The 23,257-nt window shown below is 32.0% G+C and overlaps 1 protein-coding gene and 1 pseudogene across 4 annotated transcripts in view; one reads left to right on the plus strand and one right to left on the minus strand.

The window, feature by feature from the left end:
- Positions 1-2,770, minus strand: part of LOC148280700 (ral GTPase-activating protein subunit beta) — a 47,600-nt gene extending 44,830 nt beyond the window's left edge. For all 3 annotated transcript variants that reach the window (XM_088227978.1, XM_088227977.1, XM_088227976.1), the window contains exons 1-2: positions 2,631-2,770; positions 648-842 (exon numbers count right to left, since the gene is read on the minus strand). In XM_088227978.1, coding sequence (XP_088084104.1) covers positions 648-842; positions 2,631-2,666 — 231 coding nt within the window. In that variant the 5' untranslated portion in view covers positions 2,667-2,770. The remainder of the gene's footprint in view (positions 1-647; positions 843-2,630) is intronic.
- Positions 2,771-3,334: 564 nt separating this feature from the next.
- LOC148280701 (uncharacterized) lies at positions 3,335-6,804 on the plus strand (annotated as a pseudogene). Its single transcript, XR_015822541.1, has 3 exons — positions 3,335-3,494; positions 3,576-3,982; positions 6,562-6,804. The product of XR_015822541.1 is annotated as an uncharacterized LOC148280701 (transcript).
- Positions 6,805-23,257: the final 16,453 nt, after the last annotated feature.

Raw genomic sequence — 23,257 nt, forward strand, 5'->3', positions numbered from 1 at the left:
TATTAAAAATAGGTGTCATTGATTGTGTTCATGTTTTGATAGTGAATATCGTATATATTTACTAAATAACACAACTCTGAGCTTCATCACATTTTTATAATAAAAATAGGCCGAGTAAATCATTTTTAGGAGTTGGAAATGGATGAATTGAATTTCAGTTATGTCTTGTGGGAAAAATTGTTTCTATATTCATTATGACCCCCAGGAACATATTCCTTGATCACTTTTAAGAAACGTCTGAAACATTATTATGCATCCTTAAAACCCTACTTCCCATTATTTTTATTTAACTTTAAAACCTTTTTTTTGTTCTTTCTCTTTCCTGGATCCTTCCAAACTCATTACCTGATCCCACATTCCTCAACATGTTATGTGTAGAAAGTCTTTTTACTATTTAACTTTATGTGCGCAAGCTTACCTGCCCACTAAAAGATGGCTGTTATTTCAAATGAATGATTATTTACAAATTTGAACAATTTTTATTTTTTTCATTTTGATTTTTAACAATCTGTTTTTTGGTTTGGTGGATGATATTTCTTTTACCATTATGACTGCCAAAGTGCACATATTTTTGCACTAGAAGATTTAAATAAATAAACAAATATTAATGACGAATACAGAATATCCAGTGTATCTAAATGTCAAACCTCTTGGTGCGTAGCGAGAGGGGGCTGCTCCACCTTGGGCTGTTGGGGTGGGGGCACGAGCTGGCGCAGGACTGCGGCCGCCACGTCCCTCCCTCCCCCCCGCAGGGCACCCAGCACCCCGCCCCCGGCACCCCCACCCAGCTCCACACACCCCCACTCTCCGTACATGTCGGATGAGCCACTCAGGCTTCTCTCCTATAATCATATTTAATATATTTCTAAAATTAAAAACGACAACAGAACAACATCATTATACTTACAGAGGAATACAGTTAAATTATTATTTTTTTAAAAGTATCGAATGACATTATGCTTTATAGATATACATAAGTAAAGATAAAATAGTGAATCAAAGTAGGTAGGTACATAATTAAATGTATTTGAAAATTTATTTAAGTGTAGGTAAGCAAAATACAAAAAGTCATAGTTATTTTTACAGCTTTCGATTAATGCAAGTTATTTTGATTTTATCGCCGTTTTACTCTAAAAACTGACGAGGAAAACGAAACATCAATTTTTTTGAGTCGGTGTGGTCAGACAATGAGGAACTTCAGCCCTACGGGGAATTAGATACAAAAAATGTTTTCTTGCGCGCGGTAAAAATTAGAGTATTAAATTTTACGGTAAAGTTTCTTGAAAATGTACAAAAAATAATAAAAAATATTTTAATAAAAACACACTACTTTGATTGACGTCACTGGTTCATATGAACCAACCAATGATGTGACAGCTGTGAAGGATATCCGGTTGGCTTACTGTAAACGAACCAATGGGAAGAATCAACAGAGAACAACCACTGACGTCACACGCGAAGTTCTTTCAGAAATACAAAACTTTAAAAAATCATAGCGCTGATAATACGATAGGTAAAAAAAATATAAAAATATTTGGCTTAGTTTAATAGTCTATAAACAAATAAAAAAAATTTAAAAAGACACTGAACTTCCTCATTGGAGAATTTACAAAATAATTCTGTCTACCAAAAGTCGGAACAAAAGTAGACTTATTTATTTATTCACTAACTTATTTATCAACTTCAGGATACACATATATTGTCCACTTATAACATTTTATTTTAAACAACTAAAATCCCGCCAAATCACTTTATGTGGCTTGCTGGTGAATAAAGGAAATAAAAAGTATAGCCAGGAATACAAAATATTTAAGAAAGAAGTAAAAATTGCATTAATAATTTTTTTCAAATGGCACTCATTGAAAACACGGTATATTTTGCTATTTTATTAGTAATTTTGTTACAATATGTCCATATGGTGATCTCAGTATTTGTAGCCACTGCTTGAACAGGGGTGAGTGGATCCACCCTGCGGTGGATTAACTTCAAAAGTTGGTATCAATAAGTCAAGTTTGGCTGTACTAGAAATCGGTAAGATAATCACCTTGGCTTCAATATAATATTGAAATACAATGTACCGAGCAATAAGTGACAAAAACTGAGAATAAAGGAAAATAGGTTGTGGAAGATAATGCAAATACACATTGCTTTATGAAGAGAATAAGTAATATGATAGTGAATTATCAATACCGAATGTTATAGTTGTACATTTTTTATCTTAGTCATTCATAAAAACCATAAACATACGATTGCTTCAAGTACACAATGTCAAATGGTTGGATAATTTATTTTTTTCAATATTAACGCTAATTATTGCATATGAAACGGAAAAATATTATTACGCTTTTGTTTGCTAAGTGTATAATATATCTATTTCACAAAGTTGAGAGAAGATTGTCAAATATCTTACTTACATGTTTTTTTAAGCGTGGCATTTACTAAACACTGAGCGAATACGTCAGGCCACTTCAAACAATCATAAAGTAATAATTATATGGCTCTCGCTATGCTTCTAATGTAATGTTCGAATAAATTAATCTACGAAGAATGCACTACCGTTACATCGTTTATTATGTTATCGCTGTATGATAGAAATGGTATATTCATAGTTCACCAAGTTGAAAACCTACCTTGAAATTGACCTTATTGAATACACCCACATTCATAAGTGAAAATGTAATTTATGTTATAGAAACAATATAATTTATTTTGACAAATCGTCAAAATTTATTTTCGCATTTGATAATATTGACAAGTCAGACCAGAAGTCTGGAAACAGAGTTGCCAGTTCAAAAAAGTATGCTCTCGCTTCTTTTTTTTAAAAATGTACAGAGAGGTATCTACTTATTCGATTTTTTCATTATTTTTGTAAATATACATATACAAAAAATAAAATGCAACAAGTTTGGATTATTTTTTTTGAAAGCGAATTTAAATTAACAGGATTCAAGTTTTTTAAATATAAATAAAGGCTCTGCGTGATACAATATATTCCAAAAAATAATACGGAAGTAAACAACAGAGATAAGGAACTTTTTAGAGAAGGAAATATGGAAGCATATGCATTTACAGTACTTACAACCTTTCATTGGTTGGTTTAAGTGGCCTCTTTACACATTGTGTAACATCCACCATATTGCCTGTGTTTGAAAATTTTGTAAATGCTTCGACATCTATATTCCTTCTCTAAAATGTTATCTATCTCTGCTGTCATTTTTTGATCTTAATAACTCCTTAGGGGGTGAAATCCAGTATTTTGTCTACAAACATTTAGACAAACTCATAATATTGAAACGGAAAGTTGTCGATAGTCTTTGGTTCCGTTCTTGTACCGTCCGCTGATCGTCTGTCAAATTAATATTTGTGCATCTGTGGTCCGGTTTTTCTCTACATGGATTGAGGCTAGTTAGAAGATAAAGATTTTTGTTTATTTTTTAGTATTCAGCACAAAATGTTGTGTAATAGGCTGCTGCCGCCAATAAGGCTTCTAAAAGGTTCGTTGTTGTTTTTATATCGCTCAATGAAACGTTAAACTAATACATTTTATCGAATTAAAATCCTAACCTATGTTTTAGCTGGTCTTCCGAAAGTTAAATACTTGAGTACCGATGTCTCTAAATGTGATGGCCTGGTATCTGCATTAAACCGTTTGAATATAAGTAAATCAATTGAAGATGTACTTGATGAAAATGCATCGAATATTATGTTTTCTCCAAGATCGATTACAAGCATAATCCCAAATACCAATCACATAAGAACACCTATAATGGATTTTCCTCTTCTACCCTTTACACACCCCATTCCTAAAATCAGTATAATCAGGATTGAAGATAAACCGTTGATAAATAATCCACTGGAATGTCCCACGGAACACGATTTGCCTGAAAAACAAGCAATAAGGTTGATAGTTATACGAAAGAGAAAAATGAGGAAGCACAAACTAAGGAAACTGAGAAAGCGAATGAAGTTTGAATGGGCTAAGGTAAGAATATCAAAATACCATTCTGTTTAACTCTTATTATTTTAATAAAATGTTACATTTTTCATGCGACAATTTAAAAAATATAAAACTGTAATACTATGATATTTATAGATGGCAGACAGCAAGTTATTACGAACAGTTACTGCCTTGTAAGGTATATGGAAACTAACTCTATCTGTCAATCTCTACTTGGGTTGCTCAAATGTATGTTTAAAATTAAATTTGAATATCATCATCAAACCCTTAGCCACACCTGATGGTGCATAGGGCACTGAATTCCTAGAGTAAATGCAGAATATCTCGATTATCTGTTACTGGAAGGTAAGGTGATTAGTATTACACCTCAGATGCCAGTCCAGAGACAGTAAAATATTGCAGTGTAAAAACATATTATTTAATAGATTATAATATTACTGAATGTTGTACCGTGGCTAGTGTTGCCGACTCACGGATCAGAGGTTTGAACCCCACTCTACCCCAACATGATTTCCATTTTCTGACAGTGAGTTATTTACAACTCGTTGATTAAAAAAACAAGTGATGTCGACCTTCCTAACAATCGAACCCAGGACCTCAAGCTTTGTAGGTGAATGCGCCGACCATCATATTATGAGGTGGACCTTTCTTCACTAACAGTCTCTAGGCGTTTCTGTGAACTGACAATTCTTGTGCTTTTCCAAGTCAAGTCTGCATCCTATAGAAATTGAAGACAGCTTAATTATAATAATTATTATTATTTATTTATTTAATGCACACAATACACAAATTTATCATAACACAATTTTAATTTTTTAGGTCCCGACTTGTTAGAAAGTTCTGTGTTAAGTCAGAACTCTTCTATATATAAATCAAAGTATTTATAAACAATATATGAAATAATCAAAACAATATACAAAATAATAATAAAAAATATACATGATAAAAACTTATACATTTCAAGAAATGGAATGCAGATAAGTTATTCAATAGTACATGGCAATATGTAATTAATAATTAATAATAATTTTATAATTCAATTTGGTAATTAATAATTGATAGTAAACATAAATACAAATAATTCAATAAAATTATAATAGTAACCCATCTATATGGTAGAATATGTAATTTTATTAACATAATAATAAATAATTTTATGCTTTGATTAGCAATAGTTAAAATATATTTTCACCAATTATTAAGCATCACTATTAAGTTTATTCAAAGATAATATACATACGTATATGAATAATAATGAAGACAGAATCGATATTATATGTTTATTCCCGAAGCAATCTTATACAGTGTCCTCTACCCCTTGATAAAAACCAGTTATGGATCTTCATCTTAAATAAAAACATTGTTTTGGAGAGCTTAATATGTTCATCCAAGACATTAAACACTCTTGGAGCTATTTATGAAAAGTGTCTCCAAGCAAACATTGTATGTGTTCTCGGTATTAAGTAGTTGAGGTTATGCTAAAACCTTGTACGGGCATTCCATTGTTATCCATCATTATGGATAACTTATATAGCGCCATTTTCGTAATATAATACCTCAAGGGCGCTTTACGAAGTGATTATATTAAGAAATAAATTTAATTTTAACATTTTGAATTTGTAATTCAAGCAAAACAGTTAACTTTGTTATCACATGCTACGTATTTATTCAAATGATTTAGAGAACAAGGGGGTTTTAAGTTTGATGCTTTATAAAGTAGGTAAGCGTGGTTACGGCCGTTGGAAGACATCAGCAGTATGCGGCTCAACAAACCGAATCCATTATCACTGGAGGTTTCTGCGTATTTTGTCTTCATTTGTTCCTTACAAAGTCAAACTGGTGTTGTAGATAAGGTTTTAAAGAGTATAGGATTATCTAGGCTTCATTAGTCTGACCAATCAATTTGCTAAACAATTTGATTAAGGATCGTTCTATTGTGACTGGTGGGACGTTTGATTCAAGAATTCGACCAACTTTGCATTGTAAATATGTCATCAGAAATCTAGCTATAGTATTTTTTTTTAAAAATAAGATAAACAAAAATTTTATTATACTGCTTTCAAGAAAAAGCCAAACAGTCAATATGTTCTGTGTAATTATTATTTGAATAAATGTGACTCGTGGGACACTGGAAAATCCCTTCTACCTTTTATGTGCATTTGAAGACAAATTTATGCCAAACTACTCAATATAAATGAGAGATTTTTTTGTGTCATATAGCATGTAATATGGAATACTTATGTTTTAGTGAAACGTAAGTCTAAAAACAGTTGTAGAAAAAACAAAAAAAAAACTCAATTGTGACCGGTGGGAGAGAGCTTTGTGGCTAATGGGATTTCTAAATAGTAAATATGTGTAATAGTTTCCATGGACAAAAAGTCATTGTTTATTATTTTGAAAAACATTTTTGTATAGATTTATAAAAAAAAGACATTTAGCCATATTATTATTAAATTAGAGGTGATGCATGGAAATTCAAAATCATCATTTTCCCACTTTACATGGAATACCCCTTAAGCAATCTTTGATTGTGTATGGGTTTATTTTTTGTGGAAATACTTATCTTTTATCTGTGCATTATTTTTCGTATTCTTTTCTTTTAGGTGAGACAACGCCGTGAAATGAGAAAGGAAAAGCTTTTTCAATCAGTTTTGATCGCTCAGATTAAGGAAGCCGAGCAGTTTTCAGCTGAGAAATATGTCACCGATAAATTCAAAGAGGCGTATGATATTCGAATTCCAACTCATTGGAAAGGAAAACCATATCCTGAATTCTACATCAGACAACTCATGGGATTAGATCCCAAGATAAATTATAAAGGATATAAATAATACCACAATGTTTAGTTTTATGTATACAAATCATTAAATAGTTCTGTACAAACTTGCGATAAGTGTTTTATTTTTTTCCATATACATGTAGTACGCTCTCCATCGGTATGCAGTTTGCAGCATATATCTTGATTATGAATTTATTATGTAGAAGTAAAATGAAGACCAAACTAGTGGTGATAGACAGAGCCAATAGACTTCCTTCATCAAACATATTAAATCATCTTGAAAAAGTGCACGACTTTGTCTATTTGGGCTCAAACATCAGTGACACCGCTGGTTGATACAAATAAATTAAAAGGCAGATCGCTATGGCTAAAGTTGCAATGGGTAGACTTATCAAGATATGGAAGGATTGAAGCATTACCAAAACTATGAAGGTTCGTCTTGTCAAAACTCTGATTTTCTCCATATTCCTATACCAAGTTGAAACATTGACATTGAGAGTCAGAGAGAAAAAAGATTGATGCATTCGAAATGTGGTGCTGGAGATAAATGCTCCGGATCCTATGGACGGTGATGCGTATAAATGGGTCCATACTGAATGAATTCAATATTGGGACCGACCGTCAACTATGTGTTGCAGGCAAATACTACAATATTTTGGAAACATTGCCAGGAGAGAACCAGACAGCCTAGAAAATATCGTTTTGATGGGGGGGAGTGGAGGGAAGAAGATCCAGAGGTCGCTCAGGTGAGCGACCTTGGGTGAGTACTAGGCATGGGCTAAGTAGCTCCGGTAAAAGATCGGATATATAATATATCCTTCCAAGCAAAGATATATATCTGCTTAACATATCCATATCCGCTTACTATATCCGGGAGTTGTATGGATCCACGGAGTGAGGCCGGTTATTATCTGTCTTAATACATATCTTTCTTGAACGGTTTTAATATTTCTCTCCTGTTGTGGGTCACGCCCGTGTTTTTGTCACAAATACGCACACTATTTATTACAATTGTATTACATAAAATAGTAACATATCCCGAACTTTATAAGACCAAAAGTACTATGATGAGTTGGGATACAACGTAATGGAAAGTGGAAGACATATTATTTAAAAATACAAAAATGATAACGTAAACATCAATTTCATATCACCAACTGGACAACACGCAGCTCTGTGTGTGCACCATTTTGTGATCAATTACAAATAAATTTATGCGATGTCTCGCAGCAGTTTCTTGGAATGGCCTCTCCCCTTAGGTAATATCCAATTTTTAATATTTCTCCTGAAGATGGCTATTGTTTTGGAGAACTTAAAATAATGGGGTAATTACTACAACAAGGTAACTTTAAAATCAGCAAATTTTCAAAATCGAAATCAACAACTAGACAAGTATAGTCATGCCTACAAATCATCATAATATGATTTGAATAAATTACGACTTGTATATTTGAAGCATTCATGGGGGAATATACAAATATGTGTTTTCAGTGGGTAACTCATAAACTTCGCCAATTCCGGTCCCAAGCCCGTGCTCTGTCGAAACAAAGAAAAGAGGAAATTGAACATCCAAATCAATAATTATAATTATATGATCCGAATTCTCAAGCTACATACTGATGTACTGTGGAAAAAAGAAAACAGAAAGGTCCCACTCGGGAGTTGGAGTCTTACTACACGAACGATATGAAGACCAATGTGTTTCTTTTTTGGGTGATACCGTGTGTGTTGGATTTGTTAAGCACACACGGTATCACCCAAAAAAGAAACATATTGATAATGGTGACCGTGAAAACCTTCGCACCTAAGATAAAGACCACATCGATAACATTGACTCTACGCGAATGACAGAATCATAAGAGTAACCATCGACATAAATGACAAAAAGACACACTTAATTATTAAAAGTATATAAGTACTAATTATTTATTTTTCTTTAGTAGAATCAACAATAAGATATGGTATAAAGTCGTGGGGACATTCGACTAAAACTAATATTAAAATTATCCAGGGTCTACAGTACTCTATGGTTAAGCGAATTGTACCTGCAGAGATTTACGAACAAAGAAGTAATAATGATCTCCTGTACAAAACAATCAAAACTCTGCCTGTTCGAGGACTACTGTGGCTTTGCATCATTTTGGAACAATTTAATAGTAATACATTCAAGTTTCCTCTCAAACATAACCATAATACACGCTTCACGTCTAATGCTGGCTCGGTAGTACCAAAAGTATATAATAAGTATGGAAATAGAACTCTCAAATATTTAGTACCTAGAATTTTTAATTTATTACCAAAAGAACTTAAATTTAACTCACATTGTAATACGAGCAAAATAAGAGAGTGGCTACTCGATCAAGAGTTTATATATGAATAGTAGCTTAGGTGTAAATATTTTAATTTTTAATATATTTTCTTGTATTTAAAAAATAAATTTATATATTATTATTTGTATAAACATGTTTATTCTGATTTTTCCGGCTGTTAATTTGTATCTGTTATTCATTGTTTTCATTAATGAAAATAATATTAAGTTAGTATAAATATAATCTTCACCAACAAGCTACAAAAAGTGGCTTGGTGGGATTTTAGTTTTAGTAAAAATATAACAAGTGAATTTTTTTAAATTGTAAAAATGTATAATTATACTATTTAAATAAAAAAATCTTTTTTGTAGTATATATGCACCAGACATAGAATTAAGAATAGTTCAGAAGGAGCGTAGAATCATATTGGAATACATCGGATTGTGTCCAATAATCCCCCCACTATGGCCGACGTTCGCCACGCGCATTCGTGATGTCCCCGCGTAATGTTGCTTGATGGGAAAAAAATAATCTTAACACATGTAAGGTAAAAAAAAGCAATCTGTTAATTTCTCTAAAATTTTATTGTGCATGCGGAAATATTGATTGACACAACAGAGTAGATAAGTAAAGGGTCATTTAATAAGAGTTGTTGAATTTATGAACTTTGAACTTAAAATATAAAACAAATTTAATTTTACATAAAAAATATATTTTTATACTTAGGTATGTAAAATAATATTTGATGTTTTGAAGATAATGTCGTTCAAATGTCCCCCACGGCGTTGTTTAATCCGAAGTCTAATTTTCATCAGTTCTTGCATTAGATGAGCAAAGTAGGGTAAAAAAATTGACTACCCTGGCAACACTAACGAAATTTCCATTTTGTTTCTTTGACAATCTGACAGATGGAAAAATAATTCAATTTTATAGTAATGCATTTGCTACTTAAACATTCGTTTGCTAATTACACATGAAATGTGATACCATCCTGTTTCTTTAAGATCCTAGCAGTATTTCTACACTTTAAAAGGACACAACACGGCATAGTTGAATTCAAATCAGTAGTTGCGCACTGAGCGACGTCTACAAAGAAACTAATGGGTCAAAACGTAAACCTACTCATTTATTAGTAGTCTAGTCGCCTTCTGTTTGATGTGCGTATGCGGTTTCTGGACTATTCTTAATTTTCTTAATTCTATGGCACCAGATATCTAAAAAACCAAAAGAAGACTCAGAAAAATTCTATGATGATTTGCTAAAGCTAGGGTTTCCTAGGACAGCGGTGCCCGTATCTTAACGGCCGTAGTGAACGGTGATGCGGTGGATAGCCGTCGTAACGGTGCCGAGAGAGTGGTTTCCTATGAAAACGGTGTTATCAACACCGTTTTGTAATGTTTCCCTAGGAAACCACACTCTAGTCACCGTTAAAACGGCAGTCCACCGCATCACCGTTCACTACGGCCGTTAAGATACGGGCACCGCTGTCCTAGGAAACCCTAGCTTTACAGTTAGGTAGGTATTGACAATACACCTCACCGCAGTCAGAGAAAATAATTATCTTAGGTGACTTAAACGCAAGAATCGGTAATGAAGTATTGAATGGATCATACCTTCATGTAACAGCTGATCGAAATATACTACGCTTGGTTTAAAAATGCAGTGCCCTATGCACCACTGGGTGCGGAATGAGGAATTATAATGATGAATTAATACCTACTTGGAAATATTATGTCACGGATATTTCGATTACGGTTCTTTTCCTTTAACACCTGCATGCCCTCTTTTAATTTTAATCTCGGTCCCAGTGACTCAAAACGTATATAGACAAGTGTAACATCACAAGAGTTATTTTAAATATTTTGAGTGTCCGTCGTCAATTTTTGTATAATATTTTAGATCAAAGAAATGAGTTCGGATTAACTACAAGTTTGCGTAGGTATTGGGTGAATTCGGTAACGATTTTAGTTATAGTAGTATTGAAAGTGTTTTACGATGCCTATAATTAAAAATATATTTTTTAAATTTTAAGGTTTTTGTTATTACAGATTGCTACAAAAAATGCGCTTAAATCCGACCTTTATAAGTTCTAGTTTAGTAGTAACATAAACTAAAAGTTATTTAATAACTAACTTTGCTCTACTACAGCCCCTACACGGCGGGAACAAAGTTTTTAAATTATAGAGCTGAACGGTGTAAGCAGGCCCTAAGGTGCCAAAAATACGCCTGGGATTTGGGTAAACTTTGTTTGAATTTAGTGTGAAGAAAAATTAACTCGGATAAAATACACATCAATGTTGTTCTAATTTGTAGATACTAGTGATGATGAAATGTCAAATTAGGGCAATTGCCCTAATTGACTTTGTTAGTAAATACAATATTCGAAAAATTAAATGACATGAATCGAAGGAATCCAGGAATGGTATTCTAAACGGGATTGCGCGCGAAGAGATCGCTTTGTCAGCGTGTATTTAGTATTTAGTACGTAAATACGCGTTAAAAATGCGTTTTCTACACGCGCTTTTCCGTTCAGAATATCAGCCCAGTTAGTGTCTGTTTACATATTTTAACGTCATTGATATCATAAATACACTGATCTTCCATATAAGATAATTGAAGAAGCTGCATTTGGATTACCAATGCAGAGCCCTATTCACCATTGGTTTCAGATAGGGGTGATAATTAAAGACATATTTTTCATCAAAACTGTACATATTTCTTACTTTTTTTTCCCTCTGTTTTTAATGTCTTATCCACAGATATATTAAATGGTATTATATGATATTATACGATTTTTTTTTTTTAAATGAGGGTTAGTACCTTCTTTTTTAAAAATATTATGAGCATTTTTCTTCTTCACTTTATACATATACCTTTATTTTTAAATTGCGTCTTTTTGTACAATATAATTAATAGCATTGGGTACATTTATCTCTTTTTATCTATTTTTTGTAACGCCAAGTTTATATTTTTATTTTGCATTGCAGTATGCTTATTTGGTTTCTACACATATTTAAAAAACGTTATTACGTTGTTTTTTCCAAACTATTACTAGGTAGTTATTTATTTATTTATTATTTATACATTTAACCATATTTTTTTAAAATTAGAAACTTTGCCCATCTTGCAAGAGTTGCATCCCGTTCCAAGCTATGCAATTACATTTTTATATAATATCGTTTACAAATTCATTTATTTTAAAGAAAGAAGAGACAAATACAAAACAAACTTGCTACAATAAATATACATAAACAAAGAAAACACATTTTTTAAACTCAATATGGGCGAAACTTTTTGATTATCATTTGTTTTATTTTTATTTCTCTGTATTATATTTCACCATCCTGTAAGAATTTGCAATCCATGGCATGCATCAACCTCTCTGACTCCCTACGACCAATGTCATGAAAAAGCGTGGTCAACACTTCCCTTAACCCGACAACTCTCCCGCTTTTCCATAATTCCTGTAAAAGTGTTATTTCTGTAAACGCCCCGCGGGCGTGTTGTAAAATTCAATAAATAAATTAACATGTCTGCGTGACATGTGATGTTGATGACCACATCTCCCTAAGTCCTAGATTTGCCACTTTCTTTATTCATGAAAGGGTTTTTATTTATTTATTTTGTTTATGTAAGAAACTGTTTAAATTTTTTGGTTCATATTTTGTTGTGATATTATGATGTTATAAATGTGTTTAACTCGCTTTATTTTATTGTTGTTTCGAACATGTACTTAAAAAAAAAGTTCTACAGTCTCTAATGAGGAAGTTCAGCCCTAAGGTAAATTGGCTATAAAAATGTATTCTTACGCGCGATAAAAACAAGTGCGTTAAATTGTACAGCAACGTTTTTTGAAAATGTATAAAAAAAAAAAAAATAATGATTTTAATAAAAGTTAACTATATTAAGCGACGTCAGTAGTTCTTCTAAAACAATAAATAATTAGAGAGTTGTGATAGATTTCCGGTTCACGGTAAACCAAATGACCAATCAGCAGAACACACCAAGAATAAGGGGAAGAGAACTTAAGAAGTCACACGAGGAGTAATTTCAAAAAAACAAAATTTAATAAAAGTCGGAGTGATAATACGACACAAAAAAAACATTGATTTAATCTTAGTTTAATAGTCTATTAACAAATAATATTTTTAAAAAAACACTGAGGTCATTGGATAATAACTTTTGGAAATATAATTAATTTGTGTTATACTTTATATTACATGATTAATAAATAAATAAAAAAAACAATAATTATAAATAATAAAAAATCGAGTTCGACCAAATTTTTTTTAGACAAGGACTAGATTTTACCACGTAGGGAATTATTAAGATTAAAATATTACGCCAATGATGGGCAACATTTATTTATTTATTGAAAGAAAACAACAGCCATTACAACAAAAAAAATATATTTACAAATAAATCAAGATTATAGGCCAATTATAGTTTTCTATACATTACTAAATACAATGTCAAAAAAAGAAGAAAAAAAGCGTACATTAAAATAGCCACTTTGCATTATTCCACACGTAAAAATAAATAAAATATTACCATAATAATGAAATAATAAAAAATAAAAAAAAGTTTTTTGTTTACTCGGACTTCAAAATCCTTTCGCCGGCGGATCCATACGGAGTAATACGGAGCTATCAGTCCTCCCTTCTTTCTTCTTTCAAACAGGAGAAAATAATTACAATATTAAAGGGTAAAAAAAATAAAATATTAGGTAGGTACAGTTAGGTTAAATTATAATTATTATTTTAAATTAGGGTTCTAGCATTTTCTTTAAATTAGTTTAAAGTGAGGAAATATATATCTATTTCAGCAAAAAACGTGTAATAATTATTTAAAATTCTGGGCATAGATGCATTCTTATTATTACTCGTGCTGGAAATACCAACATGAAATAATTGTTGCAGCCGAGTTGTACGTTGAGGAATACGAATTTTAATTTTCTCAAGCAGTTGAGGGTAATCTAAATTGTTATTGCATATTTTGTACAGGAAAACGGTATCATTGATGATTCTTCTAGATTGTAAGGTATCGATTTTGTGATGTACTGCAGCTTCTTCATAGTTATTGAAATGTGACGATAGTTTAGGTGATTCAAATATTTTTTTTAATTCTTTCAATTCTTGAAATATATTTGGAATATTGAGGAGACCAGACAGTGCAACAATATTTAAGGATACTGCGTACATGTGCAAAATATAGTGTTTTTAATGTCTGTAGATTGTTAAATGGCTTACAGACTCTCATTATGAGAAGGAAATACGGAAGTCAATGCATTTATAGGAATTTTGATATGTGGTAAGCTTGTTAAGGTGACCACTTTACATACTGTGTAACATTAACCATTCTGAATATGTTTGAACTTCCATATTTATTCAATTCTTCCATGTTTTAATTTTTGTGAAGTTGAAAAATGGAATCCTTTATTAACGCAGGAGAAAATCAACACGTGGAAGAATTGAAAAAATATGTTTTTTTTAAAATACAGGCAGAATTGCTCACGTTACACAGTTTATAAAGTGGCCACTTAAACCAGAAAACGTCAGGCCATAAGACGTGTAAATGCCTAGACTTTCAAATTACCTTCTCATAAATATTCTCCATCTCTGTTGTAATATTTTGATCTATTTATTAATTTTTATTTATTTATTTATTTACATACATAAGTTTATTGTACATTATTTGAGACATAAGTCCCAACTCCATGGGACTAAAAGTCCTGTGTTGAGATGGGACTAGCAATTAGTTGACACAGACACGTGATTATATTACCACAAATATAGAATCAGAAGCATAAAAAATAATAATATAAAAAATAACTATATATATGGCACATCAATATGGTAAACAGAAAATTCAAATATTCGGAAAATCATCAAGGAGAGAAGGAAAATGCAGTCCTTAACTATTTTTTTAAAAATAGTTTTTGTCCTTGAGAGCTTAACACTTTGTACCCCGGAGCCGTGTAAACACGTGATTATATAACCATGCGTTGAGTCCCGGTCTCGTGTTTTCACGTGGTTTACCAATTGTCTAAAAAAGTGCATTTTATTGACATCTAGTGACTTTTATTAGTACTTTTTCGCGTACACTTTTACTAGTACACGGGACCAGGACACAACGCGTGGTTATTATAATCATGTTTTTACGCTGCAACTGCTCCGGGATAAAAAACACAAAAAAGAAGTGAGACAATGTATATGTGCGAACATTGCAATGTGTGGCTCTCCATAAAGACCAATGTCGGCAAAACTATCATACAAAAATATTTTATTAAATTATTTAAATAAATATGAGAAGTATCAATTAATTTAACCAAGTATTTTCATAGTTATGACACTTTTAAGAAACCCTTCACAATTTCACAAAAATGGGCCGGGCACAGGGTAAATTCTATATGTATTCAGCCGGTACTCAAAGTGTTAATACTATTTTGTTGAGTTTTTTTTTTACCTAACACGTTAACACATAAAATTAGCGGTTTGCAGTTGGTTTATTTTTTCTATTTAATTATTTAAAATAATGTTCATATTTCTGTGTACAACATGCATCACGGATTAATTATGAGCTCCATACTCCTTTTATGATATTGCATTTAAATTAAACCTTTGTAGGTACGCTACGCCTGTCATGTCCGTTGTCCTAATTTAATAATTCAACGAAATTGCAGTTACGCGTGTAAACATTTATTATGCATAATATGCACCAATACCCAGATCTAACTAACAGACCTCGCTATGTATTCCAGGGACATCAGACATGTCTGCTCCAGCTCACAGCTGCGCCCGAGTCCGAGATACACCCGACTAGGATTTCCAATTAGGGGAATACCGCAAACATAATGACGGTCCGTCCAGTACTATACCGTATAATAGTACCGAGTTGCCTAAGCACCTGGTGGAAATAAATTTTAACAGGACGTCCCTGCAAATTTATGTGGATTTTCCCGCCTGAATCGCACACTACTACATGCTATCAGCTTCCGATACACGACAAGGGTCTTACGAACTTCCTGTATCTATGGACTACAGACGAATGTCGCTGTTAGGCGCCATTACACAGATAGCCATTATTGGGTTTATTGCTAATCATTTAGGGTCGGTATCATTTACTGGAATTCTAGGATAACGTTACGCAGATACACATTAGACAGGCGCCGCACACTGCTTCGCTTCATACAAGCTAGACGCTATAGATTCGAACGATGACGCCACAAAAGTATTCCAGGATAATAAGCTTGGCAAATGTACGCTTAAGTGAACGTAGTAGATAGCAGTCAGTCCACAATTTAAAAAAATAATATATTGGCGTTATCGGATGCAGTAAGGTAAGTTCTATCTTTTGCTAAATACAGCCAGACCGCTTTAAAACAAAAAACTGTAATAATCACCTTCTGAAAATAGGTCGATCACAAAAACGGCGTTCCTCAATTTGCAGAAAACACCCACAGGACTAGAAAAATTTAACGGTACTTAAAAAATCATTAAAATCAAATACATAATTAGATTTTTGTTTGTAATATAAAAAAATATACTGTAAGGTTTTTTCCCTTGATTGAACGCGAAGAGAAGGAGGTGTCGAAAATGCTCATTTTCGTCCTTGCATTAATCATTTATCATTTGTCGAAGTCAAAAACATTCCAAATGTTTGGTAGATTTGATTATTCACTATTTTCATAAAAATGCTATTATCTCAGTTTCACTTTTTTATGGCTGGCTGCTTTCTGCATAACTACGTTCAATTGGTTTGACTAATTCATGGTAAAATTATCATGGTGACTAATTCATGGCAAAGTACACATATTATATTTATTTGTGATTACTTAGTTGTATTCATTCGTTTACTGTCGCGCGCTACTGTCAAGGTTGTATTTTAAGTTTAAAGTGTTTTTTTTTGTTCAGAAAAATATGTACATTACTTTGAAAGTTATGTACTTAAGTTTTATCTCTTATGTTATTTTGAAACATGGTAGGTGCTCCAGTGAAAAAATATACACATTTGGTCATTTTGGTGTCCATTTTTTTTTCAAATTCTCGAGAATTTTTCTCTAAAACTTTTTTTTAAATATATATATATATTTGGACCCCTGTATTTAGTAACCTTACGTGTCATGTACAAAGCTAATGTACTCGGAAAAATCATTTTTGTTTGTCTTGGAAATGGGATGTTCGATCACTGATTTTGGTTTATTACCTTTATGAGTCCAATCATTATTGTTGCAAAGTTCAATAACAATGGCGCGTGATAACTACTTTTCACTACAGCGTGGATATCTGTTAAGGATATTCCATCTTTCCTGCATTCTGCTTCAAGATTATGGCGTTGTAAACTAAAAAATGGGCACTGAAATAACAGATGTTCGATACTCTGTGAAGAAATATCATCGCATGGACCATGGTCATCATTCCTTAATTTAAACCTATACAGATAACTTCTCATAGCTCCGTGTCCGGTAAAAATTTGGGTCGTTTCGAAAGTACTTGGTGATGATGACGGAAGTTTTCTGCATCAGCCAGTGTTGGGAAAAACATTTTAGTGATTTTATCTGTAAAAGAAGCGCAATAATGATCCTCCCAACGCTGCTGCGTATTTTGTTTTATATAAGGTTAAGCAAAGCTAATGGGAAATTTCGAGAAGAAAGGTGCCGTTCTTTTACAAGTCGCGACTTTTGCTCGTTCATCTCTAAAACTTTACAAAATGTATTTAAAAAATTTTTGTTAATTAATCTATTATCGTTTTTTCTCGAAAACCTCGCATCATGCTTATTTATTTATTTTTCAGACACTGCGTGCATGATTTTCATGCAATAGATTTTTTTAATGTGAAAGAGTTTATCTAATCAAGAGTTTGTTGCAGTGTATATTAATTTTAAGAATAAATTTTAAATTAAATATGTTACACTTCAAACACGTACTTTTACAAAGATTTCAATTTCTTGAGAAATTAATGTAAATTTTTTTTTCAGTAAACTATCACATAATAATAATAATTATTAAAAAAATAATAGTTATCATATATTATAACACAATCATGTAAGAATGAAAAATATCGTATGTGTGGGTTTCGAGACCATTGAAAATTTTTACCATTTAGCTTGTTTGAAACGAATCACTGTGCGCCGTGGTACAGTTGGTTATACGCCTAACTGTGAAACTGAGGTCGCGACACGGGTTCGATTCCCGCCAATTGCAAGAACCCAGGATATATTTTTTTATTGATTGGTCAGGCTTGTGGTTTATTTTTCATAACTTCCTACCACATCCTCTCTTTTCCATCTGCTGACAAGCCTCTAGGGGTTTAGGGGGTTTTTCTTTATAAAAATAAAAAATGTCCATGTGTATTTGTCCGCGAAAGAGAGCAAGAAGAACACAGTTATGAGTGTAAAATATAATTAGAACCCTGGACGCGTTTTAAAAACTCGGTGGCTATCTCAGGTGAAATCCTGAAAATGGAAATCGAGTGTAGTGTGATGGTTGGCACGTTCACCTACCATTTTGTGGTCTCGGATTCAACAACTAGGAAAATGAAATATTGATTTAAAAGGTGGTTTTACACCTGAATACTGTCCCCGGATAAAAATACGGCGCATTTAATAAATCATTGCTGTACCCTATCCATCACAAGGTACCGGTAAGGGTATGATTATGATGATGATCAGATAGATGAATAGAAAATAGTTTAAGAAAAGATTTCAGTAAGGTATCACATTTTCATTTTCAGAAAATATACTCGAAAGAAAAACGGAAAAACCAACTCGTAGCATTTTGAAAATTGTTTTGTCAGCATTCATCAATTTGAAGGACAGATATATGGTCTTATTAGTGGCTTGAACAAATAATTTCCAGTTATCAGACTGACATCAAATTAGATTATTTTTAAAGCGCTCGATGTTACCGGCGATTTAAATTAAAATGACTTTGATTATTTTTTGGAAGATGACATATCAGAAAACTATCCTCAATTCTTTACTAAAGGTGAACTATTTTCAAAATACATTAAACAATAAAACCAGAGAATAATTCTATGAATAAAACATTATTTTATCAAAAAAGAATTGCTACAAATGAAATTTGTCGAATGAAAACTAATTGTTCGAAATTTCAAAAGGTTAGACCTTGTTTTAGTTTCGTTTATTCAATAAAATTTCTGATGACCACAGGGAAAATCTACTGGTACATGCATTGTGTCCAATTCAAATGCCCGTATTGAAATACAAGTAATAAAACTCGAACGAATAAAATATGTCAAGTATTCAAATTGTGAAAAACACAGCGTTATATATTCTGTTTATTTTTATTCAAATTTAATGACAATACTTTTAGAAAATTATCACAATTTCCGTAAAGTTCTTTTCCAAAGCTTTTGTTTGAGTGTACCATCAAAAATACTCGCTGTAATTTTATGGTAAAAGCATAAAAAAAATCTGGTGCTCATTAAAACTTTTTCAAAACCTGCGTCTGCGGTAGAAGCATATAAAATAATCTCAAAATAGCCAATTAATGACGTCTCAATCACGTTTCTACACCCTTTTCAAATAAAAGATTTACCATAAGAAAGATTTCAAAATACAAGCATTAAATTTTTATCGGCGTATTAACGGGAAAACTTTGAATAAAGCGTATCTCTTACAATTTAAATAGGTTATATCGACAGCCTTATTTATAACAAAGAAAAACCCAGACAGATAACGTACTTACATTTCAAAAAGAACTTTGAGATCTGTCTAGTTTACTTGTTATTTTGACTTATACTATTAATATTTCGTAGAGTAGATGTATTCAGTACGTCTCAATATTATCTATTAAACTTGCGAATCTGTTTTCCAATAATCCATGTCTAAAGTGAACGAGATATAAAATATTTCGATAGATAAAAGACTATTATTGATTTCAATAGAATTTATATTTACCAGTTTCAATGTTCAAAGCGTCTGATATTTTTTTAGTATTAAAAACTATTAATTTTACGTAATAAATTATGTTGACAGTATTCTGAACGCTGCTGAATATAATGAATGCCAACATACCGTTTAGGAGATTAACAGCTTCGTTCGGTACACAGGCAACTAATTGATTTAGTAGAAATCCAAAACCCTTCATCCTTATTAATTACTACGCAGTCTTTATAACTTTCTAAATTTACTTAAAATAAATAACAAAAGACTAACTAACTTAGACGCATAAAAGTTTCACTGTCATTTTATTTTTCTTTTATATAATGTACAGTAAATTGTTTTACTATACTACTGTTTATTTATTAATTTCAAATTATATTAGTTTACACATTCATCAACTTATTATGGATTTTAGCCCGTGACATAATGGACCTTACTTATTTATTTACATAGATAAGGTTATTGTACATTATTTTTTTATTTTTTTTATTTATTTACAATTTTAAAAAACCCGTTAGGGTTACATTAGAAATTTAATATTGTCTAGTCATTTTATGTCTCGTCTAGTCTAGTTATTTGAGACAATAAGTCCAAACTCCATGGGACTAAAAGTCCTGTGTTGAGATGGGACGATCAATTATATGTCACAGACACATGAGTATATCACCACAAATATTGGATCAGAAACATAAAAAATAATTATAAAAAATATTTGAAAAAACATATATATGGCACATATATATGGTAAACAGTAAACTCATCATTTGGAAAATCATCAAGGAGTTTCTTACTCAAATCCCTCCCACTAAGGAAAATCCAGTCCTTAACTCCTTTCTTGAAAATAGTTTTTGTCCTTGAGAGCTTAATACGTTCTTCCAAAATATTGAACTCTCTCGGTGCGATAAATGAGAGATGTCTCTGAGCAAAAGTCGTACGGGTTTTGGGTATGATATAATTCATGCTCTGGGAAAACCTCGTACGGACATTCTGCTAAGACCTCTTCTTATTGTTTGACCAGAAGTGTGTAAGTGCTTATTTATAGGTACAGTTGTCTCATATCCAGCACCTTCATGCATTGGAACAGCTGTTCTGATGGGTATGTTGGATATAAACTTGATATAAAGTTACGCCAAGGCATAGTGGTAGAATATGGATGGAAATAACATCCTTCTTCTACCATTATAATAAGGATGGTATTCCCATTCGTATTCTGCCACTATGCCAAGGCGTAACTTTATACCAAGTTTATGAGTAAGGCCCAATAATTAATAAAGGAAAAAATAGTAACTTAAAATAAATAATAATGACATAATATGATACAGTTACAATATAATCCCTGCACTGACACCAGAAGCGTAAGATTGATCACCTTACCTCCCATGTAATATAAAGATCTCGATACGCTACAATGAGGAAGTTTAGTGCCACGGGAAATTGGGTACAAAAAATGTCTTATTACATGCGGTAAAAATTAGAGCATTAATTGTACAGCGAAGAATCTCGAAAACGTAAAAAAATAAATTAAAAATGAACTACCATGAACTACGTCACAAGTTCTTCCAAATACACTTATGATGGAGTGTTGTTATAAATTTCCAGTTTCTGGGAAGTTAATTCACTAATTAGCAGTACTCACCGACTAGAACTGAAAGATGTTACTACATTATCTCTGTTTAAATCACGTCTGAAGAAACATCTCCTTTCTCTTCCTTAATCTCTCCTCCTTTCCTTTTTCCTCTTTCCTCTTTTTTCCTTTTTCCCATTGAGTAATAGTTTTGATTTAAGGTAATTTATAAACATATACGTTTATTTCTATTTTTATATATTTTTAACTTTTTAATCTTTTTTTTCTATTGAATATGTACTGTAACTTGAATTATAAAAATGAAACTTTTATTTTATTGGTTGGTTGGAAGAAATTGCCATTTGGCAATAAGTGACTTGTGGCGTCACTGTCAGAGAAATTACATTTTTTTAATTTATTGCAACAGGGAAGGAAAACATTTTTGAGAAGGGAATATGAAAGTCTAGGCATTTACAGGGCTTATAACCTGTCATTGGCTGGTTTAAGTGGCCACTTTACACAATGTGTAACATTCACCATTCGGCCCATGTTTCAATATCCACATTTCCTCAACTCTTACATCTGTTGACTTTTGTAAAGTAAAAGAGCTGAATCTTTTATCACGTGGGTGAGATTTATCTGGCTGAACCAAATCACCTACTAGGCAACGCCTGAAAACAATTTTCCAATTTTTATACTTCTTCTTTTACCAGGTAGTTAATTAAACAACGTTTGAGTATGTCCAAATGCTTGCAGACTGGCTGGATTTCCTTCCAAGGGAGTTATTCATATTTAAATTTGTTGCAACAGAGAGGGAAAACATTTTTGAGAAAGGAATATAAAAGCCTAGGCATTTACAGGGCTTATGATCTGTCATTGGCTGGTTTAATGGAAGAGTTGAGGAAATGTAGATGTTCAAACATAGACTAATGGTGAATTTTATACAGCGTGTAAAGTGGCCACATAAACCAGCCAATGACAGGTCATAAGCCCTGTAAATGCCTAGACTTTCATATAACCTTCTCAAAAATATTTTTCCTCTCTGTTGCAATAAATTTAAATATGAATAACTTCCTAGGGATAAAATCTAGCCGGTCTGCAAGAATTTGGATATACTCAAATATTGTTAGAGAAATTACAAAATTACAAAACTTTGAAAAAATCGTATCGTTGATAATACGATACATAAATAATGAAAAAAAATGTTTGCCTAGTTTGATAGTTTATAACAAATGAGAAAAAAACACCGCTGTTCGGAGAAATAATGCAGTGCTCTGTGCACTATTAGGTATGAATAGGGAAATGATAATGATAATCTTCACAATCTGTTTTATTAAAATTTGTAATTTTTTATGTATTTTTTTTTTGTTTTCTCACAATAAACATAATAATACAACAGAGTATTAAAAAAATAAAGCATTATTAAATATCAACGAAATACATATTAATAGAAAAACAGTAAACAAAAAATCCCACAAAGGCATGGCCTGTTCGTGGGTATACAAGAAAATGTTAATGAATTTTTGCTCCTATAATAAACAATGGACAGTTATAATTAAGCTTATATAGCCAGCATTATCATTCCTTGTTATACCTTCGAAATTCTTATACTGGTTTTGAATGTCTATAAATGCACATATACATATATTTACGTAATATGAAGGTTCTAAGTTAGGGAACGTTAGTAAAAAGATGTTCGAAGATACCCCCCGTATTAGTCATGTCATTGAAAAGGGTTTTT

This window comes from Micrasema longulum, unplaced genomic scaffold, assembly GCF_059751315.1.
Source record: "Micrasema longulum isolate JH-2025_06_02 unplaced genomic scaffold, ASM5975131v1 h1tg000549l, whole genome shotgun sequence".
NCBI lineage: Eukaryota > Metazoa > Arthropoda > Insecta > Trichoptera > Brachycentridae > Micrasema > Micrasema longulum.